This window comes from Coloeus monedula, assembly GCF_965178545.1.
Source record: "Coloeus monedula genome assembly, chromosome: 1".
Lineage (NCBI taxonomy): Eukaryota > Metazoa > Chordata > Aves > Passeriformes > Corvidae > Coloeus > Coloeus monedula.
The window spans coordinates 73,317,414-73,343,376 of NC_138781.1; the positions used below are offsets into that span (position 1 = coordinate 73,317,414).

The 25,963-nt window shown below is 40.3% G+C and overlaps 1 protein-coding gene across 2 annotated transcripts; it reads right to left on the bottom strand.

Moving 5' to 3' along the window:
• Positions 1–1,916: 1,916 nt before the first annotated feature.
• Positions 1,917–25,114, bottom strand: RIPK1 (receptor interacting serine/threonine kinase 1). Of its 2 annotated transcripts, XM_082282711.1 has the most exons (12): positions 25,034–25,114; positions 20,358–20,569; positions 18,544–18,697; positions 17,490–17,627; positions 14,962–15,190; positions 13,986–14,135; positions 12,847–12,923; positions 9,697–9,787; positions 6,895–7,482; positions 5,278–5,349; positions 3,288–3,452; positions 1,917–2,606 (listed from the first exon to the last, which is right to left on the bottom strand). In XM_082282711.1, exons 2-12 carry the CDS (start codon positions 20,507–20,509, stop codon positions 2,320–2,322), a joined length of 2,103 nt encoding a protein of 700 aa, XP_082138837.1. In that variant the 5' UTR covers positions 20,510–20,569; positions 25,034–25,114; the 3' UTR covers positions 1,917–2,319. The 2 variants fall into 2 exon arrangements, with proteins under 2 accessions (XP_082138837.1, XP_082138838.1); XM_082282712.1 differs by lacking the exons at positions 17,490–17,627; positions 18,544–18,697; positions 20,358–20,569; positions 25,034–25,114 and adding an exon at positions 16,839–17,209.
• Between the last annotated feature and the right edge of the window lie 849 nt (positions 25,115–25,963).

Genomic DNA, 25,963 nt, shown 5'->3' on the forward strand with positions numbered 1-25,963 from the left:
ACTTATAGCTTTGATTTCAATTATAGCCATCTTAAGAAACAAGACCAATCTTAATTGAGATACCAAGAAGATCCACAGAATCCCTAGGTAGTTTATTCCAATAGTTAATCATCCTCATGATTAAATATGTATTCTAATTTGGCATGCCTGGCTGCAGCTTCCAGGCATTGTGTCCTATTATGTGGTTTTCCACAATATGCTAAGGGACTTGTAGTACTTTAGCCTTTCTGCCCAGGAAGCTGAATCTTCTCTGTGATCGAGTTCTGCAAGGGCTGTACTGAAGGAGTTTGTCTCTAGATGAGTTCAGTTGTTTGTTTTCTGTACCATCTACAATGTCACATGAACTATGAGCACTAGTCTAGAGTTGGACTTGACAAGCACCAAAGCTAAAATGACCTTCATCTCCCATATTCTACTTTGAAGATCTAGGACTGCCCTATGCCTAAGTCTTGCTCTAAAATGCCTCATGTTTGTGCTCTGCATCTCTGTTCTTGTTGTCTCAGAAAGTAAGGTCCAGACTTGCTTTAATAATGAGCAAGTGAAGCATTTAATGTATGCCCATTAAATAGTCACCACTCATTCTGAGTATCAAATAAGACAAGGATCTTATCAGTGAAGAATTGTGTATTATATAAATAAAGACTGCAGATATGGGAGATTTTAAAAACCAATGAGGGCTCGAATCAATGTAGCAATACAGTGCAACCAAAGTTAACAGAATATAAATTGACTTTGTGATCTGTTTAGGGATCTGTTTCAGGAAGTAACACCGTAGCTGCTGGCTTGTAACTCTCTGCAGACTGACATAGAGAAGACACTCCCTACCCCATTTCTCTATCTGCTTAAAGGAGAGTATTTTTTTTTCCCTTGGGAAGTGTATGCTTATTACATTAGATAAACCACATCATTCTATTATACTCAAGAGTTTATAGAAAATTTAGCATGTTGCTAAAACTGTAAGGCAATGCAATAAACTTTAAGTAGGTTTAAAGATGAAAAATATGTTGATGCTTGCTTTGATTAGTTTCATTTTGCTTCCACTAAAATGGTGGGTGCTGTATCAAGGAGCAGAAATCCATTCTAACTACACTTCCATTAAGTTATTAGCTTTTTCTGACAATTAAAATGAATAGTTATGAACATTAATCAACACCTAGTGCTTTATGTACAGCTCCAAAACATCTGCTTGAAATATCTGATGGAATAGGAGGTGGTGTCTCTCATAGGAAGGATTTGGCATAATTATTCTTTGGGCAAAGGACTACCAGTAATTCTTCTTTCATAGATACTATACACTGAGATTACGTCAATATTAGGAAGTCAGAGTGAGAAGGAACGTTTCCAGGCACTGGGATACCATCACCTACACTACAGAGCTGTTTCAGTGTTCCCCAAAAACAACCTGAGCACTGTGAAATAGTCTTTGCACAACATTCTTGAGGTTTAAAGAATTTGTTTTCCTGGCAGCAGGCTGCAGCATGTCAGTTTAACCTCAGCACCCAATAACATTCCCAGGCACATTTAATCTACTAATATAAAAGCAGCCTGAGGGATTCAGAAAGTAGTGACACTCTGAGCCCCCAGAGTGAGTAGGAGAATGGGTCTTCAGTCAAGAGGTAATAAGGCACCTTTCCCTTCCCAAAACTCTTGTATTTCTGAGTTTTTACTTTGGATTGCATACTGATTGAACTTATTTTTTCACTATTTCATAAAGCAGATGAGACTCTTACCCTGTAAAATCTTTTCTACCAAACAATGTAAAAATATAATGCAACATTAACCTATAAAATATCAATTGTAGACTTTTAAAGCCAGAAATAGGTTTTGCTTTTATTTATGCTGCTGTTCTGCATAATTTTAGACATCTATATTTAATAAAAATTATAAAAAGATTTGAAAATATTGTTGACTTATACCAGTCACATAATACTGGCATGATAAGTATTGGCACTTCCGGCAAAACGTAAGAGTTGATTTTGGTTTCTATACAAGTTTTTCAAGGAGTAGGTCAATCTTCACATATTATTACTTATTTGTTCAGAACTGAAGAAGAGTACCAACATGTTTAAAGATTATAATGTAGAAATTTTGTGTAATACATTCTCCTTCAATTTACATTTGTCTTGCATTTTATTGTTGTCATCTTTGGACAATCATTATGTTCGGAAGGAAGATTTTTTTTTTTTTTTTTATCCTTTGGAAGACCAAATATTTTTGATTTATTGGAGTTCTCAACCACTGAGAACTGGTTGGTGGAAAAAATATGTTCCAAAAGTTTGTGCAAAAAGGAGAACTCCAGAAGGTCTGTTCTCAGTAAACTTATTCTTCTTGGATTTGCATCAAACTAGTAAGGAGATCCAGTCTTTGGCAGCCAAAGAGGGCCTTGGCAAGTTTTCCAACTGTAGCACCTTTGGAGCCTTCCCTCATTACCCACTTGAGCAGCATTTGGTAAACTTTCTCTTTTAGTCCATCTCGTTCATAGTCATGATCAATTTCATCAATTTCGGGATCACCAAAGCCCAGTTTCCGAGCACAGTGCTTCCACTGCTTAGCCAGATTTTCTCTCACTAGATTCAAATGTTTTTGTGTCAGGACAGTAGTATTGTCTGCAAAAAGAAGAAGAGTGTAAGAAAATGGCATCATTCAACAGTTTTTCTGCTCCTTTCACCCTCTCTCCTGTCCTCCCCCAACTATTTATTGGTAATATATGGAGACAGAATCTTAGTGATGCAATCAAAAGTGGATTTCATGGAGGCAGCATAACCCAGTGATGGCAGGCAAGAAATGTCCAGTCAGAACATGTGTATTCACAGATCAGTTGCTGGACTTGCTCTTTGATCTGAAGCTATCATAAGTTGTTACTTAAACCTGCAAGATTGAAAAAACCCTTCCTAGAGTTCTTAAAGAGTTGTACATGTTTTATATTCTGAGACACAAATGATTTATTTACTGAGGAATACACAAGGATAGTTTAATTCAGTATTGACCAATGAAAATAAATTACATTTCAAAATCTTCCAACTTCTACTGGAATGAAGTTGTTGTGGCTCTTGAATATATGGTTTAACTTTTAGTTTTCCTTGTGTCATGTCAGGCACTGGACTCTATGATCTGCATGGGTCCCTTCCAGCTCAGGATATTCTGTGATTTAAACTAGAAGTCAGGTGAGGCTCTGCAATTCTGACCTTGCTTCTACCAGTTTGAGTGTTTCATACGTTCCAAACCAAATGATTCTCAGATAATTATATGGGGTGAATACATGAAAACTAGGGAGATATTTCTCTTACCAAATATACCCCTTGCTTCATACTGTGTATAAATTGCTTCCATAGCAACAGGACAAGTGCTGACATGCTGATTGTGCTCATCAATCTTCATGTGATTGTAGGATCCAATTTGAATTCCAGAGCTGTTACTTATGTTGTACTTGATTGAATCTTCTGTATAAGGAACTTTAACACAAATTTACAAATATCAGCATAAGGTTCAAATCTCAAGAAGTAGCATAAGGAGGAAGCAGTTCTACTAGTAAGGGAAGTGATATTCATTGCACTGGATGTAGAAATACCCATTTACTGGCAACTGTGCTGAGAGTATTTTCACTATGCAGTGTGACACAAATGTACTTTAGTGAAAGCCTAGTCTATTTTATGACAGAGTGCCACAACCAAGCTGACAGTTACTAGACTGTAAATAATGTTCTCTGTGCCTTGGGAATGCATAGTAGCAGTCTTGCTTTCTGCTGCCTAACAGCTTCAGGAGGTCAGCCTTGACTCGAATGCTCTTTTCATTTATCTTAAAGCCTCACTTCTTCCTCTCAGCTTTACTTTTCATAGCTGTAAGTTCGGGTTTACAGTTATGACTTCTAAGTTCTGTGAGACTACAGCAAATCATTTCATGTTGCTCCTAAGATATGATTAGCTAAACACATAATTTGATCTTTTTCTTACTGTTGTTTGATTTCCACATGTAGTGTGAAACTAAGTCACTGTTCATGTTAGGTCATGTCAGTTTTCTGTTCTCTGGACAGTGTTTTCTGAACTCTGCTTGGATAATCATCCACTAAACATTCTAAACCTAGTTTAAATGGTGAATCTCATAACCTGGGTCTAAAATTGAAGTACAGATACTTAAAATGATACACCAAGCTCTGTATTTAATCACCTGAAATCATGATTAGATGTACAAACATCCTTGAGTGTACAAACACTCAATTGCAATGTGAAGTGTGAAAATCTAAGTGCACTTAATATACGCTAACCTGAGACTGCAAGTCAGAAATATTTTAAGTATGCACGATTAGATTGTTGAAGTTGTAAAAAAGGAATGCATTTTATCATGTCTCATAACATTTTAACTTCTACTCGTAACATTTTGATTCCTGTATCCTTTTCTTTTTTTTTTTTTTTTTTTTAAGAGCCAGAGGACTCAGGAAATATGTTCATATTTGTAGTTAAAAATATAAAGAAGCCTCATGTTTGCTATGTTATCTGGTAACAAAATGAATTTAGCATAAGATATGAAAATGTATACAAATACTTTGTCAATATTACAGTATTAACAGTAAAACTTACTATGCTTATAAGTCTCCTTTCCCAAGCCTTTACACTTTGTAGCTTGTCAGGTTTGGGTCATCATTTAAGGGATGCAGAGTGAAAAAGACAGAAACCTGCTCTTTCAAGTTTTCTTTGCAGTGTAGACCACTTAGAAACTGGACAAGCCTTTGAAAGGGTAATTAAAGAATTCGAGTGCCCCAAGCAACACAACTTGGAAGGAGAATATATTAACAGCTCCTGAAGGACATTACATGATTTTAGGGGTTCAAGCCAGTAGAACTGTAGAGACCTGTGCCCCAATGAAAGCCCATGAAGCCTGCAGCTAGAAATTTGTATTAAAATCTAAAGCAAGATAGGACAAAGTGTCCCAAATGTGTGTGTGTGTGTGTTCAAGAGCTGGGCAGAGTGACAGCAACTTGAAGTTTAATCTAAGGAAGTGACTGGTTCAGGTGTACAGGAGATCTTGCAATGCTCTGATATTTTAGAAGTTCTTACATAAAAGAATATGTTGTCCTTGATTTATCAAATACACATTTAATGGTGTGTTTAGGTCCTGCTAGAGAATTAGTTTTACATTCTGGTACTGAAAACTTCAGCTATGGTTAGAGGTATTAAGCAATAACGTACATTATTTCAAGTTCCTGAAGTTTTTTGCTTTACTGGCCAGGATGCAATGCATAGCCTGTTGGCTACCAGGGCAGATGAAGGCCACAGCACTTACCTGGGCTTACTCTGGGTGCACTAGGATAGTATGCAAATGTTCCCCTTGTGAAAGAAGTGGAATCCCTATTACCTGTACAAAGAGGAAAAAACCCCAAGAAATGTCAAAAGCATTATATAAATAGAAAAGTAGATGTCCTTAACATTGTCCTTAATATTTGTAACAGTGTGAGTATACAGTGCTCTGAAATACAGAGATGAGAAGCTTTTTAATTAGCAGGGTTGTGTCTCCTTGAATAACTCTAGTTTAAGCAATGATTTTATTGTGGTTTTGCTCAGTTACTAATAGCCTTAACCATCTTTGGATCTCAGTGAGGACAATGGACTTTCATGTGGGTGTAGGAATATCTGGCAGTGTGGAATCACAGCGCACTGCAGTTACAGACTGCGCTGCTTTGTATCAAGTATTCAAACTGGCAAATTCCAAACTCCCAAGTGTGAGTTTTTGAATGCTCACAGATGAGCAACTCATACTGGGGCAGCAAGAGCAGCTGGGTTACAGTCACCCAAAAGTCAGTGAGGAGCTGAAATGCAGCTCTTGTGTACCTCAGTCTGGTATCTGCTACACTGCTTCACACAGCCTTCCTATAATAACTGCTTTCTTTATTTTTTTCGAACAGAAGGTTTTCCTTTAGGAGTGATGTTGCCAATTCTAATGCCTGCCTTCTGACATGACAGCCCTCGGATTCATTTCAGTAAATAAACTCACATAAACAACTAATCACAGCCTCTGCATAAATAATTTAACAGAATAACACTATTCTGGCGTTCTGCCTGTAAAAAGCCAGGGATCTTTGATTTTCTTGTGAGATGACCTGGAAAATAACACCATGCTAAAAATATCCAAGAGTAGGAGCAGACATCTCATGCCATCTCTAGTTCCTCAAAGTTCTATCTTGTAGGTCTCTAGTTACCACTTATTTATGTTTTGTCAATGCCCAATATTCTCTTCCTAGAGAATACCTAGAAGGTATTCTCTATACCTTTCTACTCCATGGCTTACCAGCAAACACCAACAGCTCTCCCCAGCACCAGGCAGAGCTCTCTGGAGACACCAGTTATGAGCCTTAGCTCCTTGCTGGCACCCTCTGTTCAGGAGTCTCTCAGCTTGCTGCAAATCAAGTTACAAAATACCCATCTGTTTTTTGAAATGCTGCAAATGTTGTTTCTGCACGAGCAGAACCTATGGTATGAATGTTATGGTTTTGAGAGTCAATGTTCTCCTCAGCTTTCCTAGAATGACTGGTAGCAGCTCCTGGTTTTGGGAGCTGCTTTAGCAGTACTTGCTGTCTGCTCTTCCTTGGCTGGTAGCTGAAGAGTCACATGTTGGGTCTCGTGCTCTTCTCTTACACTGATGCTTTAGAAATGGTTCATTTGAAATTGACAGCCTGACATCAGTGAAAGCAGCATAGTGAAGTCAAAGCTAGAGTGTTTTAACTTTGAGTAAACAAAGAGAACTTAATGAAATAAATTCATCCTTGCTATATTACAGATCAGCCCGTAGAGACCTGCAAAAAGCAGGTTGTTCCATGAGCTACAAAACTCTCCTGACCACTTCACTGAATAGTGGAAAAGTGTGTTTTCAGAAAGATAGGTGTTGGGGAAAGAGGAATCTCACCTGTATCTGTGTCTGAATTCTTTGAATACCAATTTACATTGGTTGGTGACTGCAGGTTTTGTCCAGATTCTGGCACAGGAGGTTTACTTAGGCTAAAGTTACTGGCTGAACCCAATCCATAGGCATCCTCTGGGTTTCCTGTTGGAAGACTGTTGGGGTATGGCCCATAAAAAACATCTACATTTCCCCGTTTTGGTGTTGTTGCAGCTGCCCGTGGCCAGAAATTTGGATCAATGCTTGCCCAGAAATGTGGATTAGTGTTTGATGCTGGTTTTTCAGCTCTTGGATACAGTTCACTCCGTTGAGAAGTAGGAGATGGCTTTGCAAACGGATCGCAGGAAACTCTCCGTCTCCTTTCCTCCTCTATCATTTCAGGGCTGTATGCAACAGATGGAACTGCTTTATCCATCCGGCTCCCAAATGCGTGGTAGTTGTATTCATGCTGAAGTTTTTTTTCCAGATTATCAGCAGGTCCAAATGAGGTCTCACAGCTCTCAACAGGCTGGTTCTCAGGGGAGGCAGCAAACAGGGCTTCATTAACCTGGCTGGTGATGGGACCTTGAGAGCTATGTAGAGAATTAGGCTGATCTGAAGGGAGGAACGTTAAATGTTTGAAAACATTTCAAATGCAAGTATTTAACTTGTTGCAATGATACTAAAATCTATTAACCTACCTTATTGTTATGGTATACTAAAAGGTTTAAATAAAACATTACTTCCAGCATAAGACATTCTATAAAATAAAACATGGCTTTACTGACAAGTAGAACAGATTTTTATCTAGGAAGTACAGGTTTGATTAAGCTATCAGTGTCAAAATCTCACTCAAGTAGTGTAAGAATTCACTGCATACTCTGCTTATATTGATACCAAGTTTTCAACCATTGAAACAAACATTACTGAAAGCACTTGCAGGGTCTGATTTACTGGTGTGTCTCCACTGGCATTAACTGGACTTTAATGAGTGCAAAACTGAAGTGTAACAGGATGGAAAATAACACCACTGTAATAATAGGTGTAACTTCATACAGCAAAAATAATTTGTCATTAAAATCATATTTAAAAATGATGATGTAAAGTATCCTGTATGAGTATTTAGTGATGAATTCTCTGGTCCCAAAGAACGCGATTTTGCAAGTAATGTCTACCAGATAAAATAGTTTGTGTCATCTACATTTTTCAAACTAATGCTCAGTACCAAAGGAAGCTCTACTTCAGTATTGAACTAGATGGAGTTATAATATGTATGATGCTGTAGCATTACAAGGCTAAACAAGAAACATAAAAATCTGCTTGTTACTACTTGTACTAATATTTTTAAAGGTAGGACTACACGTGCTTTCCTAAGGTTCTGAAAGTGTCACACTTTTCTAGAAAATATCGTACATTGCTTGAAGCAAGGGACACTTAGAGAGCACCGTAAAACTGGAATAAAGTGTATGTATGTACTTCTATTTAGCTCAGATAATGCCTGTGAACTGAGGGTTTTTTCCCCCACAAATTACATTACTTCAGCCCACATTAGGCAGGACCAAAACAAGTTCCTTTGGATGGCTGTATATTAGTACACCTTCAGTCTGACTTGCTCTGCTTGTTTTGCTACCGCTGCTAGAGAGGGAGTGGGAGGAATGGCTGATACAGAAATAACCCCATCCAAAGTGACAGCTCTTAGTAATTCAGTATTAGCATAAACTGTACGGCATCTGTTCTCCAGGGCAAGCTTGAGATGTATGAACAGATCCTGTGGGATGCCTTTCACTGCCACTGTCTGAGTAATGCCCATTGACTAGAGGAAAAAAGCCCTGCCTCTGACAGGCTGTCAAGATGGCATCTTTCTGCAGTGGAGATTCACAACAAAGTCTTTTGTACTTAAAACATGAGAGCTTCTGCAATCTGCAGCAGTCATACATGATTCTTTCTACTCAGGAAATGCAACTACACTCACTTAAAAATACAGCAGAGAGGTTGCCCTAAGTCCATCAGTTCTACTGAGGAACAGTTGTGGCAAACCTAGCTTTGGGGAGGATTTATTAGTTGCATGTTACAGTTCAACATTATTAATTTAATCGTCTCTTTCAAGTGATGTGATTTAACTTGGCAGCAGTTTATTTCTACTGGGTTTTTTTATTACTTCTTGTAAATCAGTGTTGCAAATAAGATCCCGTGTCCCTTGACATTAAGAAACTTTGTAAGAAAATTCCAGATACACTACTACAAAACTCTATCATCACGTTTTAGAGAGCCAGCTCCATAAAATCACAAAACATGCAACTCATCTAAGATTTGATGGAAGTATGAGGGAAAGGAGAGAAAAAACTATCTACTAGTGTTCTTCAGATTCCTTAGAGAGTGAGGTCATAAACAAAGGAATACTTTACAATTATGTATCCTGGTCATATTCAGATCATTCATAAGAAAGGATGGAGAGGAGAAAGAAATGTTTTAATGAAATTAAAGCCTGCAAACGAAGCAGTTGGCATGATTAAAAAGATGAGAGGAAAGATCAAGTATGAAAAGTAATTATCAAAGTGACCATTGAAAGGCTTAATGTTAAACAAAATTTTTGGCATGGAAGAGGAGAGCAGAAGAGTGTAAAAGGAGATGGGTTTGAACTATAGATGATAGAAAATTTGAAATAGTAAGTGTGACTTCTGGAAGCAAACAACATCTCAGTGATTACAATTCTTTCTGAGATGCTGAATAATTGAGTCTCTTAGTAACCCTTAATGGTAAGGATACTTGCTTTGTACACAATTTTATCTTTGGCAAAATACACAGAATAATTACGTGCTAGTGGCTTACCTACTTGACCAGTGCTGGTATCTTCTGGAACAGCATCTATTTGAAGGGATTCCATCCTATTCAGAAGTTCATTTGACTCAGGCCACATTTTCTGCATGTGGGAAGGAACAAATGATCAAATTATAGGCAAAAGCTTAACCAAAGGGAGTAGAATAGGAAACCTGTAGAATAGGCAACAGCACAGCTTCACTGTGAAGTGACCTGGATGAACAGATTCTGTGCCTCTGGGAAAAAATTCCATACTCTTGAGGAGAGCACAGCCTGATAGAAAATACCCATTGCTTTGCTACAGGTGGGCAAAATCTCTTCAATGAAGGGAGGGAGGACTGCAATGCAACCGCAGTATATAATACTCTGGGTTGGCCAAACAATAGCCTTGCTTCCATGAGTTTGAGCTGAATCCAGAGTGGCTCTGGATTGTCTGACTTCTGTTTAATAGCCAGACTTTTGGCAACCAATCGCAGTGAGGGGATGCTGCTGAGGTAAAGGTAGCAAACATGCATCCTGTTCTGTGCATCTATATTTAGTAAGTTCATTCATCAACAGGGAAGAAGAGGTGAGAAATAATGAACATTCAGGTATAGACACATTGACTTTTATGAAGATAGTAGGAACAAGGAGTTTAGAGGAAATTTTCAAAATGAAGCAGTCCAATTTCCTTTCTATAACCCTCATCCTCACTTCACCAGAGTGAAGGCAAAGTCTATTCCTGTTCTACTCTTTTGATGTTCCCATTACTAGGCTTTACTGAAAGTAATTTTTTTTTTTAACCTGGAAAAATTATTTCTCAACTTCATCTGAAATGCTGCTTACTCATAATTTCCAAAAGTAGAGTTTGTGTGGGGTTTTTTTTAATTAATTAAACCCAAGAAGTACTTTCATAGATTAAAAATCAACAATTCCTATCTATCTCTTACCAAAAAATCAACTTCCTTCCAAAAGCAAAAGGTGAATTTCTAGCACACATTACAACCATAGGTCCTTAGAGTTTGAGTGATGGAATTGTTTGAACAGGAGGGCTGGACCAAATGACTTCTGGTCTCTTTCAACCTCAACCGTTCTGTGATCCTTTTAGTTAGGAGGCTTCCATTATTGCTGGGGAGGTGGCAGGGAGGTTATGCCCAAATCCTCTAACTCATGTTGCTACTGAAGCTGTACTAGTAATTCACATAAGTGACTTGGCTTGGATCCACTACTCACAGTCTGTGCCCTGATTGTAATGGGTGCTTTCCTTCCTGAGAAAGTAATAAACTCGCAGCCCATTTTCTAAATAGTCATTTTGTCCCTATGGTTTCAGAGGTGCATCTGCAGAAAGCTAATGCACCTAGTAAAATTGGCCATGGTCCTGATTTGGGACTGCTATCATATATTGGACATATACAGTTCACATTGGGAGTTTGATCAAATCAGTCCAAGAAATCTGTTTCATCAATTTCATTTTGCAAAACTCTGTTGCTTTTTTTAACAGTTACTGGTGCTTTGTAAACATCACATGAAATGAGTAAATTTCATTTCCACAATTGAAAACTTGGTGAGAAGGAAGCACTTTAAAAAAAATTGTGAAAGAATGGTTTCACAAGGAAGTTTGTTTTGTTTTTTTTCTTAGTTAAAAATACTGTCTGTATTGTCTGTGAGTGAAGTTTGTACAGTCAAGTGATTAAATTCATAAAAGCTATGATAAAAAGGTTCCATTATCAGCCCAGTTGTTCAAGAAGTTCTTATTTTCAGTCAGGAAATTACTCTTTTTGTCATAATTTTTAAACTTACAGCCAGAAAAGTAAGAGAAACCAATTTGGACGCTCAGGAAAACTATCTGAATTTGACTTTTACCTGTTGATATTGCTGTGCTATAGCTTCCTGGTCTCAAGCAGGCTGAGACTCCTTAGACACTGCCTGAAGGCAGGGCAAAAATTACCAAAAATTTACAAAGTTACTTTAAATCAGATTCTGCCACTTTTGAATTGCTAGGAATAACATTTTATTTCATGAGTGAGACTTAATGGATATATGAGGAGCTTTTGCAAAGTATCATCATAGAATCAGTGTGTCACTCAGGTGGAAATAGACCTTGGAGGAATCCTCAGGCCACCTCCTGCTCAAAACACAGTTGCTTATGAAATCAGAGTTGGTAGCTCAGAGCTTTGTGCAGTTGGGTTTGAAAACCTCTAATGAGGTGACTGGACAACCTCTTCAGGTAACTTGTGCCACTGCTCTGCTGTCCACAGAGGGAAAAGTTTTGGGGTTTTTTGTTTCCCTCTTACATCCAGTTTGAGTCTCTCTTATTTCTGTACTTGTCTTTTTTCTCTAGTCCTCACACAATGCGCTGCTGTGAAGAACTTGGCTTTGTCTTCTCAATAAACTCCTCACACATAGGGGCAGGTTGCTATTGGTTTATGTCCCCCAAAGCCATTGCATGTCTGGGCTTAAACAGGCACATCTCCTATGGCAGGACTAACAAGTGCTGAGCAGATCTAGTGCCTGTGACACTGCTGGTGCCAGGCAGGCTGTGGCTGGTGCCCAGGTCACAGCTCACCACCACTCTGAGGTTCTTCTCAGCAGTGCTGCTCCCTGGCTGGGCAGGCCCTGGTTGGCACTGAAGCCAGAGGTTATTTAATCCGAGGTGCAACATGTTCCACCGGTCCTTTCTGAATTTCACAAGGTTTCTGCTGCCACATTCCTCCAGCCTGCAGCTACGAGCCTTGTCCTTGTGACTGTATTGACTGGTACTTCTAGTTTGGTGTCACCTGCACACCTTATGTGTGCTCTGTCACTTCTGTCAGGTCACTGAAGGGAAGGTCCCAGACACCTGCACTATTGCAGCTGCTCCTGGCCTGCAGGTGAAGTAGGACCCGTCAACTGCTCTCCTCTGGGACTTGCCATCCAACCTGTTTTCATCTGCTCATCCAGACAGTAGCGTCTGAACTTTGATACAGGAGTATTTTGGGAGAGAGTCTTGAAAACCTTCCTAAGGTTGAGATAAATGACATGCACTGCTCTCCCCTTGTTCACAAATCCAGCCATTTTATCACAGAAGGAAATCATGTCAGTCAAGCATGATCAGTCTTGAAGTGGCAGAATCTGACCATAATTGGGGTTGGGAAGAGGCAATGTGGGGAACGGACACCTTAAAATGCTTATAAAGCTACTCACTTTTAAATTCTTCAGGTCTTCTTCAATATTTTTTCCTAGATTTTCATAGTAAAATGGCTTGTATATTTCACTGATTTCTGCAAAAAGTAAAGAACTAAATGAAAGTGGTTTTCAATGGAAAGAAAAGTGACTTGTACTGTTAATGATCTTGATGGATAAAGATTGAACAAAGACTTCTATGAAGTCAGAAACAGGAAAGTTATATATACATTTGGAATTCACTCACATGGTACATTTAATCTTAAAGCAGTAGCAAGAACAGGATGACTTCTAGGAATTTGTTGTTGTTGTATTGCTTTTTAGAGTGAAATCTCTGTCTATGATCTGTAGCTGAGAGCATATTGACTTGCATATGGGAAAATCAGGAGCTAAGACCCAATACAAGCATAAGATTAATCTATTAGCAGTAGATTATGTATGTTAAATATGGAGATAATAGGTGGGTTCCTTCTGGTATACAAATTTCCTCTGAGTATTTAAGTACATGCCTGCTGTATATGAAGCTGTTGGTGCCCCTGTCTAAATACAAACCTCAGTTTCCTGTTATATGTTGGGGTTTTCTCTGTGGGTTGGGGTGGTTTGGGTTTTTTTGTTATTGGCACTCTATATTGAGGCAGAAAGAAGAGACAATGAGATATAGAATTTTGACTTATTTGCTGAATGCTCTTAGTCTCCTTTCCAGACCATTCAGCCAAGACTTCTACTGATTGGAAGTGTTTTGGCATCTGACCATATGAAAAGATTATTAGCTAGTCAAAGTCAGTTGAATTGCTTATGGAAGAATAACTAGGACAGCTTTTGAATCTAGAATATTTTGAATAGGATCCAGTCATGGTCAAGATCTACTGTATCACTTGATGTTAGTTTTTCTGTAGGTTTCAGCAGTAAGATTATACTATGCTGAAGAGAAATTATCAGGTATAAAGTCTTACTAGAATTTCTCAAACCTGTAAATGCTGGATCAGATCCCATTTTTGGTCATAGTACAGAGAGCACGCTTTACAGAATATGTGAATTGCTATTTCAGTTTGCAAAAAAACCCCCACCTTATTTCAAGAGGAAAATACTCAGGTTTGTTTTGCTGCATTATAAAGTATCAACAGACACAAACAAAAACGAATCCCAAAGTAATGCCTTACCTGCAAAGGTTGGGCGTTTCTCTGACTCTTCATCCCAGCATTGCTTCATTAAGTCAATAATTTCCACTGGACATTTATCAGTGATCTCCTTTAAGTCTGGTCTGTTTCCATTTATGATGCCAAAGCAAATCTGGGCTTCATTTATACCATCTGAAAAATAAAATTTCCCATCAGGTTCTGCTCATGGATTTTGATACCTTTCCATAGGTAAAAGAAACAATGAAGTGGCTCCCTGTGTGTTTGTGGATATGTAAAATATGATTTGAAAGATGTCCAGGTTACAGCTACAAATCTTTCATACTAGTGAATTTGAATCCACTGCCCTGATTTCCATGGATTAGAGAATTATTTTAAGATGAATGGATTTACTTTTGTATGTAAGACATGTGCAGTGTAAGGGTGACAGATGTAGCTCTCTAGAACTTGCATCTCAGGTGCATCAGCTCTGCACTACATATGAACACAAAGATGGCCACACAGGCAACATTTAGCCACTTAATTAGCAAAAAATCCAATCAAAATTATAAACGTGTTACTCTGGAATTGCACAGTTGGCTCCTATTGTTCTACATAAGCCCACTGGTGCAAGTTGAGAAATCAGCACCATGCAGCTGAGAATTGGTTACTGACTGCGGGATCATTCCCATTTCCACGTGTAACCAGTCCACCTCAGGAAACAGTGTCTGTCAAATTTTCCATCCTGGCATTTGCCGAATTTCTGGCACCAAGTCTGGTTTGTGCCCACACCATGTAGATGTGAGTAGATTCAGCTCATGGCTGCATTTCTTTCAGATGTTCTTGTCCATGCTTAGAACTCAGGAATGATGCAACTAATTCCTGTCACTGGCCATGAGGTGCCAAACCGGTGCTATTCTAGGCCACGGATGATTCCATCTACTAATCTTAATTTTATGATGTGAATTGCTTAATATTTGTAACTTATTTTTCTGATAGCATCCTTTGAGAAGTAGCGTACTTTCGTATGGCTCTTTGTTAGCAAAAATTGCCCAGATCACAATGCCAAAGCTGTAAACATCTGATTTCTCCACTGGTTTTGCGTTAACACAGCGTAAATGCTCCGGGGCCATATAGAAAAGAGTCCCAGCATTGTTCTGGCAAGTGCTTTTGATTTGCTTCTGCCGGAGAGTTTCTTCTTGGGTCAGCCTGCTCCAGCTCTTAAAGGAGGCAACACCGAGATCTGCAATCTGAAAAATGAGACACATCAGAGCTAGTGCTCTAATGAAGCGGGGATAAAGAAGTATTGCATGCAGTGCTCAATTTTATCAAGACTTAATACTAATCTAATAATTTATCTAAAAATTAAATATTGAAAAAATACAACTAAAGAAACAGAAACAAACTATTTGATTTTTTTTTCTTGTTTTTGTTTGTTTGGTTTGGTTTTTGTCCTAAATAAGGTATCACTGCCAATGCGAGCCATTAGGCTGAACTTCTATTATTGATTGTGGAATACTTGCACAATGCGAGGATAGAAGAAATTTGGTTTCACTCATATCGGCAATCATGTTCGTGGTCTGCTGGCAGCACTCATGGAAGAACAGAAGATTCATATGAGAAGAATCTATGAGATAGGCAGATGTGCCTCCTCCCTCACTGCCCTTCCCATTTAGATTCCATTTAACTCAACCTCCTTAGATCTTACTTCAGAAAAGGAGAAGAGGAGGATCTAAAATGATGTGATATGTATACCAAGGAAGCATGGAAAAGAATAGCATGGAAAAAGTTAAAGCAGAGATACCTGGGTACTGTGTGCTTGACAATGTGACATTACTGAAACTTTAATGTTCAGTTTTGCAACTAGACTAATGGTTGCTGGTGAAGGAAGTAATCCTTCCCTCCTTTCTCCTTTTATGTGCTCCCTCTGCTCCTCTTGTTCCAGCACTGACACTTACCTGGGAAGACCCAGTGCAAGGCAGTCAAGCAGATTGCTGAACCAAGTGCTCCCCAGCAGAAGGGTAGCACTGCCAACAAGGTAAATGGTAATCTGCTGGTTTGGCTTCCTAAATCAAGGCACGGTGTTCAGATTAGCACCAGTGCTAACACAAGGGAACAGGAGGTCAATAGGAGAGGAAAACTGAAAGAAAATGGGCCTGTCTCTCTTGGCCACAGTCAGCTGTCAAACAGAGTTGTGTAACCCAATTACTTCAGATAAAAGTAAGGTGACATCTTGCCTCACTTGTAACTCACTTTTCTCTCTTATTGCCTCTAACTAGCTTATTGTTCCTCTTGAATTTCTGAAGCCTTGGGCTACATTTAGAGATTGTATATTCAGAGGAAAATGTAGGCGACCTTCTGCTGAGGAAGTAGGAGTCCAGCTTCATGTCTGCAAGTGAGAGGAGGTCTAGGGATAGAGAAGGATATGACATAAATCTTTCTACATTTACAATTTCCTGGAACAACTATTTCCCTTTCTAATTATCAATGTTAGACACATTCAAGCAGATCATACAACAGCTGCCTTAAGTTATACTTTTGATCAAGATGCTTAAGGAAGTCTCATCTGATTCTAAATTTGATCCTGGGCTCCAGATCAGTTTGTCATGAAATATGATGATAGTCTAGTTTGGTCCTGTCCATATAAGCAAGCCAAAACCCAACCCCTCATACAATTTACATTTAAAGCAGATCATTATGGGGTTTTTATTTTTGGAAAAAAAATAAATTTATAATTCTTATCTGCAAGGTGCTCATACTGCACTTGCCACTATATTAACCTTGTGAAAGAACTTCTCACTAATTTATGTGTGAGAAGTAGAAAATGACAGAGCTCTCTTCACAGAAATTTATTCTGTAGTTTCAAACTGTAATGGGGTGATTATTTCAACAACTCACCTTGACCAGAGACATGATATTTGATGAGGACTGCTGCAAATTCCCCTCAGGTTTATTCCGCAATAGCCTCTATATCTATGTGTCTTGATCCAAAACCCCACTAAAGTTAATAGAAGGGCTTTGGAATAGGCTTATAAACCATTCTTTGAAGTAGTGTCCTGATGCAGTTTTTTTTGTAGCTCCTGGATGTCATTTTAAAATGATGACTAAGGGAAAAGAGGGATACAAAAGAGGAAAAGATAACAGGCAAAAGAAGGAAAGGAGGTGAAGGCAGGAGGAGAACTTACAGCAATAAAGGACAAAAGACATTATCCATAAAACGTTCTATTTTGTTTCAAACTCTGTATTAACATTTGTTTTATCTTTCTAGTTGTTATTTATAGCTCATTAATTCTCAACAATATATTTTTTTTAATGCCCCTTTTTTTTTTTTCCACAATTGGGGGAGTACGGTGCAAATCTCAGACTCAGAGGTTGTATAGGCCACCACAATTCAGCAATCCAGGGCTAACACTCTCTTAGTGTTAGCTCACTAAACTACAAAGGCAGTAATCTACCAGTTCTACCACATTAGGAACTCTAACCAGCATGGCTGAAATGGGTTCTTCAACCCAAATCACCAGCCTTCTCCATTCACGTTCTAACAAGTACCTTAATGTGGAAGTCTTTGTCCACAAGGATGTTTTCTGGTTTTAGGTCTTTGTGTACAAAGCCTTGCTCGTGCAGATAAAGCATTCCTTCTGTGATCTCCAGCACGAAACGCCCTCTCACTGACAAAGGTAGTGAGAGCTAAAAGAAATAACAAGAAGTGCCATCTATTAAAAAATGCAACTACAACAATCAAATTAAAACTCAGTCTTTAAAAAAAGCTCCTCAGTCCCAAGAATACCTCGGCTTAAGCTATGGTAAGAAAAACCTGCACCGCCAACAGGCTGAGGGAGGTGATTGTCCCACTCTACTCCATACTGGTATGGCCTCACCTTGAATACTGTGTGAAGTTTTGGCCACAATTTAAGAGGGATATAAAACCATTAGAGAGTGTCCAAAGGAAGGCACAAAGATGGTGAAGAATTTGGGGGGAAGCCATATGAGGAGGGGCTGAGGTCACTTGGTCTGTTCAGCCTGGAGGAGACTGAGGGAAGACCTCATCATGGTCTACAGCTTCCTCATGATGGGAAGTGGAGGGACTGGCACTGATCTCTTCTCTCTGGTGGTCAGTGATAGGGCCTGTTGGAATGGCATGAAGCTGGATTAGGCGATGTTTAGGTTGGATATTAGGAGAAGGTTCTTCACCCAGAGGGTGCTTGTGTTTTTCGGGGTTGTACTGTGCAAGTTGGACTTGATGATCTTTCAAGGTCCCTTCCAACTAGGAATATTCTATGGTTCTAAGGTCCTTCTTGGATCAAAATTTTGGCATTAGTAATTTTAGAGTCACTCCGTATTTACAAATATTTGCTACATATTTAGCAAATTCTCCATATATCTCAACAGACACTTCTATAACTTTTTAATCTGTAATTGGTCTGCTCCTCTATGATGCACAGGAAAGCCACTGTCATTTTCTGCTGTCTCTAGAGAAGGCAGTGCTGCCACTGGCTTTTTAATACAAAAAGAAAAAAAAGAAAGACTCCATTCTCTGGCAGTAACATCCTGTCCCTTTCAAGCAGCTCATCAGCCCTAAGGGATGAAGTAATTGACTGCTCACATTCTGTAGCACTTTCATCATGTTCCCCCGGTCCACATACTCCATCACAAGTGAGTAGTTTCCGTCTTCCAAAATGACACCCAGAAGTTTTACCACACGGTCATGCTGCAGTCTGCGCATAATCCTGCCTTCTTCAAGAAGGGAAATGTTGTACCTGTGAAACAGAAATTACCCTGAATTTAGGTGCCAGCCTTGAAAGAACAAAGGGATGAAGATCACACTGATTAATGATGAAAACCATGGCCAAAAAATGTCAACATTCCTAGAGCCCCAGCAAAATTAACCATACCTTCAGCTGATTTTGAATTGATCCAGCTTTGTTCACACCAGGTTATATTCTCTAAGATTCTGCTCAAATGCCTTACACAGAGACTGTCTGCTCAACCTGATTAAGGTGTGCTTTTCAGAAATTGCATAAGCATTCTTCTTGTCGGTACCTGTGGATGCCCAAATCTTTGAAATGGGGTGAGATCTGGGCAGGGCTTGGAAAGAGCCTTGGAACAAGGAGGATCAAGATCCACTCCACTACTTCTTGTACATGAAACTTATAGAGTTCTTGTTTCCAAAGGGCTTCTTGTTCAAAATGGATTTATTACAAGGGAACCACACACACACTAAATGATTACAGCATTTACTAACAATTACTGGTTTAGGATGAATTCAGAGCCTACCTCTTTACTTGGGCCTCAGTACAACCCATCAATAATCACAGGTACATAGCTGGGAGCTCACTAAGGGTCTTAAAAAAGAATAGTATCCATTACATAATGAATAGAAGGGGTGGTATTTTTATTATTGTTCCTGTTCTAGTCATCAGACAAAAGGATGTAAGAAAATCTTGAAACTAAACTGCTTGCTAATGCTTTCCTACCCTCTGACTTAAAAGGAAATTGCTTTCTCCATCCGTGTTCATCCACATTTCTAGAGAAGAAACTGGTTGTTTTGTTTGCATTAGGCTCAGTTAAAAAATTTAATAAAGACTTTCGGTTCAATATTTTAAGAAATAACAAAATTATGAGCCTGCATAGTGAGAAGATGAAAACACAAACCCAAAAATACATTTGGCAGGCTTGTCCATTTTACCTGTGGTCATCTCAAACGGTCATTCCAGGCTGCAAACTACTAGAATATCTTAATTTGTGTTCCATCAGCAAAATAAAAACTCAGTTAATTTATTTATCGTAACCCAAAGTAGAAAAAACACGGAATTTTGCCTCTCTCTAGTGGATGACTCATGGGAGAGTTTTAGTATTGTTATGGCTGTCAGGTAGTAGAGCTGCAATGTGACCTGTATCCACCGAAATCAACAGTTAATTCAATCTTTGAATTATATCAGTGGGCTTGGCTCACTCTGCTCTTTTTCAAGGGAGGGGGAGTTACATTCCTGGTCTTAACACACATGGTGTTGGAGTCCTGCTGATAGTTTATGTGTGTTCCTAGTGGACATCTACAGTTGGATAATTTCATTGAAAACATATCTGCAAGTTTGAAGATACTGTGTGGCCACTAAGTTCCTGCATTTCCATAAGTGTGCAAGAATCCTTTTGATTTTTAACAATTCATGATAGTGCTCACCCTGTAACAAAAACCAGGAGCTCCACTGGAACAATGAGTTAAAACTAGAAAAGTTGTCTTAAAAGGGGAAAAAAGTAAAATTTGCAGGACAGCTGTTAGCATTGTCTTATTTCCCGCACATACACATCTCCAGAATCCAAAGACCCGAAGTTATTACACTCTATTTAGGTTTATCTTAGTTGAATTTAGAGGACTTAGACTAACTGAAATAAAAATCAGAACTGAGATCTGTAACTTACTCAGTGCGCTGCGGTCCTGTATACACTTTTTTTAATACTACATATCCATGTTTCTTGTGAAAGCATAAAGAAATTGTTCCAAATCCTCCAGCATCTAATTGTTTTTTTTCAAGCAAATCCTTGGTGTTCATGTGGATGTCTTCCAGAGACATGGCTGCAGTCTTTGTGGCTTAGCAATTAAAACAAAATCAAGTGCCCTTGTGCTTCTGGACCTGTAGTATAAAGGAGGAAAAAGTGTCATTAAAAGCATTTAGCTGTTCCACTAAATAAGTATACATTTAAGGAGTGGGACAGAAACATAAACTCTCACGACCCTTATGAATGCTCAGTTGGAAACCAAAAACGCTGTGGTTCTCACAGAATCACAATGATTTATCCTGTCAACCCACTACAGTTATATTCAGCTGATGTAAAACCATTTCTTCACCTGAGGATCTCAAAGTGCTGTTGATAAATAGTTTTTAGCCATACAATATGCACTAGATCAGTACTGTTCCTACACTTCATATGTGCAAAATCCAAACCCCAGAAAAACCAAGAGCCACAATCCCAAAGGCAGGTAGTGCCTAATGATTCTGATAGGTATCTTGTTTTCTGAGTTGCCTGAACATGGGCCTGTCAGGTGCTCAGATTCTTACACAACTCTAAAGCTACCTTTTAGGCATCTTTGCAAACCTAGCTCTAAAGGTTTTGCTTAAAGCTTAAACCAAACAACTAAATAAAAGGTTCTGGAGGGTGAAATGAAGGACTCAGCTTCTATGGGAAACTTATTTGCACATGAACTCAAGGAGACAAGTGCTAGGAAACAATATGTATGGCAACTTCTCTTCTGCCCGTTAAAGAAGAGGAACAAAGATATTGTGAAGGCTTGTAGTAACTCCTACATGCATCAAGACAAAAAGAGAGTTTGGGGGATCCTACAAAATAAGTAAATAATAGATAAGTAATAGGTAAGTAAACACCAGCGGAGACCAGAATTATGTTAATCCTTTGATAAAGCTGTGGTATTCTCTTGCCTAATATGTTTCCCAGGCCAGCCCCTGCCTTCAGCACATGCCAGCAAGCTGCTTTGGTAGCACTGCTGCAAGCCAACAAGCTCTGCTTTTTTTTCCCCTCACTAAGTTTTTAACTTAAGCACCTTACATCAGGTAAAGAAGGAGTTTGCTGAGAAAAGACAAAGTCCAAGAGACTGGCAGGGCTGTTCATTTTCCACTCATCTTGGATAAAAACGACACAGACAGAACTGGAAGAAAGGCACCACCTTTAAGTGCCACTATCAGCAACAGCAGATTGGCTCCTTGGGGTAACTAAGAGCTCTAAATAGTGTAGCAAAGGGACTCCCAAGTTTTTCCAGACCAACAAATGACTGCTAGCTCCTGTAAACTACTGTGCACCTGTATCATCAAATCTCTAATTGAAAAGATTGCTTAATGTTGTTGTGAACACCAACTGCAGCCTAATTTTGACTGCCTCATTACCACAGCCTCTTTGGGAAGCCTGGGAACTAAGGAGCTAGTGTGTGTGGAAAGTAGGTATCTGAGGGAAGAGAGATGTTTCAGTGCTGAGCTGGAAATGGTCTGATCAGTTCAATACTGACAAGTCAAAACAGGGAAGAGTAAATTTAATTTTAAAAAAATAAATAAATTGTGCCTGTAGAAGAGTTAGAGCAAGACCTTTCTCTTCAAAGTACACATAGAGACTCTAGGGGCTGCTGTGGTACAGATAGGGAACAACCTCTCTACACCCAGAGCAGTGTCCTCTCTTCAGACTTGTCTGCTTTGGCTTTTCTGACTTCAAAAGGATGCAGGCTTTGTTTTGCTGCAGTGCTAGCCTGCATTATGAGCACTAGACTTCAGATATGGCTGCATTCACTTAGTAAGAAGGTAAGTCCTGCTACGCCTAAAAATGATCAGAGGAAATTTTTCTTGTGTTTTGTTTGTTGTGGTAGCTGGGTTTTTTTCTTTGGTTTTTTTTTTGTTGGTTTTTTTGGGGGTTTTTTTGTTTTGTTTTTTTGTTTGTTTTGGGTTGGTTTCGGTTTTTTGTTTTAATTCCTTAACAGCCTATCAAATAGTAGGCAACAAATGACTCATAGCAGTGCCATTGCTGCTTTCATAGCTGAGATTTCATCTCCCTGAAAGTTTCTGGTGATGGTTCTCTGGATTTCTTGGGGTGGTACTACTCACTTTTGTGCAGATGGAGTGGATATCACATGTACAAGGGCCTTAATTCAGTCATGAGAGTCAAAAGTGGCATAAACTAACATCTTGCTTCTTTGTCCGGGTCTCCCTTTCAAGAATTGGTTTGAAGTCACTTATGTATGTTAATTTTTCCATGCTAACAGCAATTATGCATCTAGGTAGTAGTTATAAGACTTCCATGTGCTTTTCTTGTGAATGCAAAGTAGATGTGTATTTTTGAATGGTGAATCTCTAAAGTTGCATTAATACCACTGGTAGCTTGGGACTGGCATTCAATACCATATAACCTGGCAAAGAACAGCTCTGCCCAAAGCTGCAACAATACAGAACCTTGTTCCTGTTTACATTGTTAATTACCTGTTCCTACCAAGCCACATGTAGTCACTATAACCAGAAGTCTTGGAAATTCAAAAGAAGTAACATCATAATTATCTAAAATCACATTATATCTGCTGGAGTGAGCTGGGTAACATTCAAGAAGACGGAATTTTCTTATGAGGTGGGAGGGAACCTTCCTCCTTGGGCATGGTAGGATGCTCCTACTTTTTTTGCTGTTCTTATTAAGTAATGAGGTACCCTGAATAGAAGCTCTCTCAGATCTAATGACTTATTTCAAACCCAAAGTTTCTGTTTTGTAGAATGACTATCACAGGAAAACAATCTCTAGCCAGGCTTTAAAGCAAAGACTACTTATTCTGATATACTATTTAACATGAGATATTGGCTTAGGATACCTTGAAATGTCAGATGATAAAAAATCAAGGACGGAAGCTCAAACACTCAGGTTCATTCCAACCTTACTGCTTCTTACTGATATAGGGTAATTTATGTGTATCCTGAGTATTTAGGACACACCAGTTCATACTTTATGTATCTGTGGTTAAGAGAACAGAAATTTTGTCATTTGATTTAGCCTACCCTTAGAGAAGCTATGCATACTTCTAGCGGTTAATTTATGTTCTGTGAAGTAACCCGCATCTGTATATTTGATTAATTACAAAGCAGGTTTTTTCATATACTACTCTGAACATTTGTATTAGGGTGGGTTCATGTTTACCAAGTGCCAGCATGTACTATGAAAATTTTGAATACTGGTTTCTCAAAGAGAGGGATTTTTGTCCACCAGTATGACTGGTGTTCCTTAGAGAAGGACAGAAGTGCAATAAGTGGGTTTGTGGCATTTTTCTTTTTAACACCATGGTTACGTCCTCTCCTCTAACTCCTAAAGGGCATATAAATTCACAACAGTCACACCCTGGACATTAGGTCATTGGGTCATATTCCCTAATCACTGTTCAAAAGTGCTTTCCTCAGTTCTAATGATTTGTAACTGATCTGGTGCAGATCTGATGGGACCTGCACAGTTAAGGAGGAGTGCTGAGCACATTAGTACAGTAATATGAAAAAACATTTCTTGCAGCCTTTGTAGTCTAATGATGCTCACAGCACATAAGTTCTTCAGAGGTGCTACAAACTTTAATTGGAGATTAGCACGCTTACAAGTGCCAAAAATTGTGGCCACTGTGTTATCAGTCAGTAACGGAAAGGAATAAAGAAGAGAAGCCAAAGCTGGTATTCCCAAATGAGTAACATGAGAAATAGAAGGGTTGCTTACAGCTGATGACAAAAATACTGCAGGTGTGAATGATGTTTCAAAAGCTGTCAGGGCATCTCAGATCTGCTGCTGTAACTGTCATAACCCACTTCATCTAAACCTTTCCCTTCTGCTCCAGTTTTTCAGCTGATGCATCTTTTCACTAAGGAATGATATTTTTTTTCTATTTTCCTTTTGGAAATACCAAAGAAAATACCCGTGTCAGATCTTCATCATGTTACAAAAAGGATCACGTGGGAAGGAGAAACCGATACAAGGGAAACAAAGGTGTTATGCAACACAAGTTTTCACACGAGCAGGGGCAGCGTGGGAAGAGGAAAGGATGGGGTCTGTGCAGTGGCCTGCACCCGTGCAAAGGTGTCACAGTCGGGTCTGGTCACAAAGGTGTGCATTCCGTACGGAATCGGGGCAGGCTGTCTCGGCTGCGGCGCCGCGTCGGGCCGTGGCTGTCAGAGACGGGCGCCTGCAGCCGCTGCCGGGCGCTCCCGCTCGGCCCCAGCGCGGCCCCGCCGCAGCCGCGGCGCCGGGAAGCCCTAACGCGGGGCCGCTCCGGCCTAGTTCCTCGTTGGTTGACTTGCCATGTCACCCTTCTCCTCCCGGCGGCTTCCTGCCGCCGCGCCCGCCTCCTCCCGTACGCACCGCTCCCCCGTGCCCAGGAGACCCTCCTCGGTGGGGCGGGATGGGGGGCATGTAGCGCCGCACCCCCGCCGGGCCATCTCGCCCCGCAGCCCGGCAGCCCCCGGGCACCGCCACTCGGACCCGCAGCGGCGCCTTCGCTCGGCAGGGTCGCCGCGGTGCTTTCGGTTTCGGCGCGGCAGCGCGGCCCCCTCCCGCTGCCCCCACTCCCGGCGCTCCTGCCTTACCGCGCCCCGGCCGCTCTCCGTCCTGCCGTCTCCCCGGACGGCCCCGGGGTGCGCATTCACGGCCCTGGAGTAAGCGCCTCGGTCCCGGGGCTGCGGGAGGCGGAGCGAACGAGGCAGCTGGGCAGGCCCGAAGCGGCGCGGGTGCCGCGCGGTGACTGTCCCCGGCTGAGCTCTCTGGGCGCTCCGATCGGTGCCGCGCAGTGACTCGGTTACTGGTTGAGTGCTTTGCGCACTATGAATCGTGAAAACCTGGCGGCGTTATCAAGCAGCTGGGATTTTGAGGCGTGTTGGGAATGCCTTTCTCTATGGAAGATTTGGCGCTGGAGATGTGGGGATTTTTTTGTTCAGGAAGGATGGAGGCAGGCGTTTCTGCTTGTCAACAGTCACTGTCACTGATAACAGTCCTGGGGACAGCTGCAGAAATACATAACCAAAAGGGTTGCCGTAAACCACCTAGTCCAGCCTCCTCCGGAGGTCAGGTGTGTAGTTAATACAACTTCTTTACATGAGGGCGATCCCTTTGCCATTCTTCTGTGAAAAAGATGGCGATGATGAGTGTCTCACGGTCTTTACCGTGATCTTTCCCATTCTGGTGAACTGTTGCATTCCCCACGGTGCTTTAAATTGGCACTAATAGAAGAGCAGTAGTGGATCAATGTGGTAGGGCAATAGCAACCCACAAATCATGTCTTTCATTTCTCCCTGTGACGGTCAGCAACACAGTACGTGAACTCCTAAACCATCCATCTACCCTTATCTGCTCTTCCTTTGTGCCTTGGGCTGGCCCACACGTGCATCTGCCCGGAGCAGGGGGCTCCTCCCTTCCAGCTGTCTGAAAGGTGTCTCATGGCAAAGACAGGTGGGACCCAGAAGGATGCGGGTGGCTGTGGGTTTGGAGAGGTAGGACAGCCTTGCTGATTACTTTCAAGG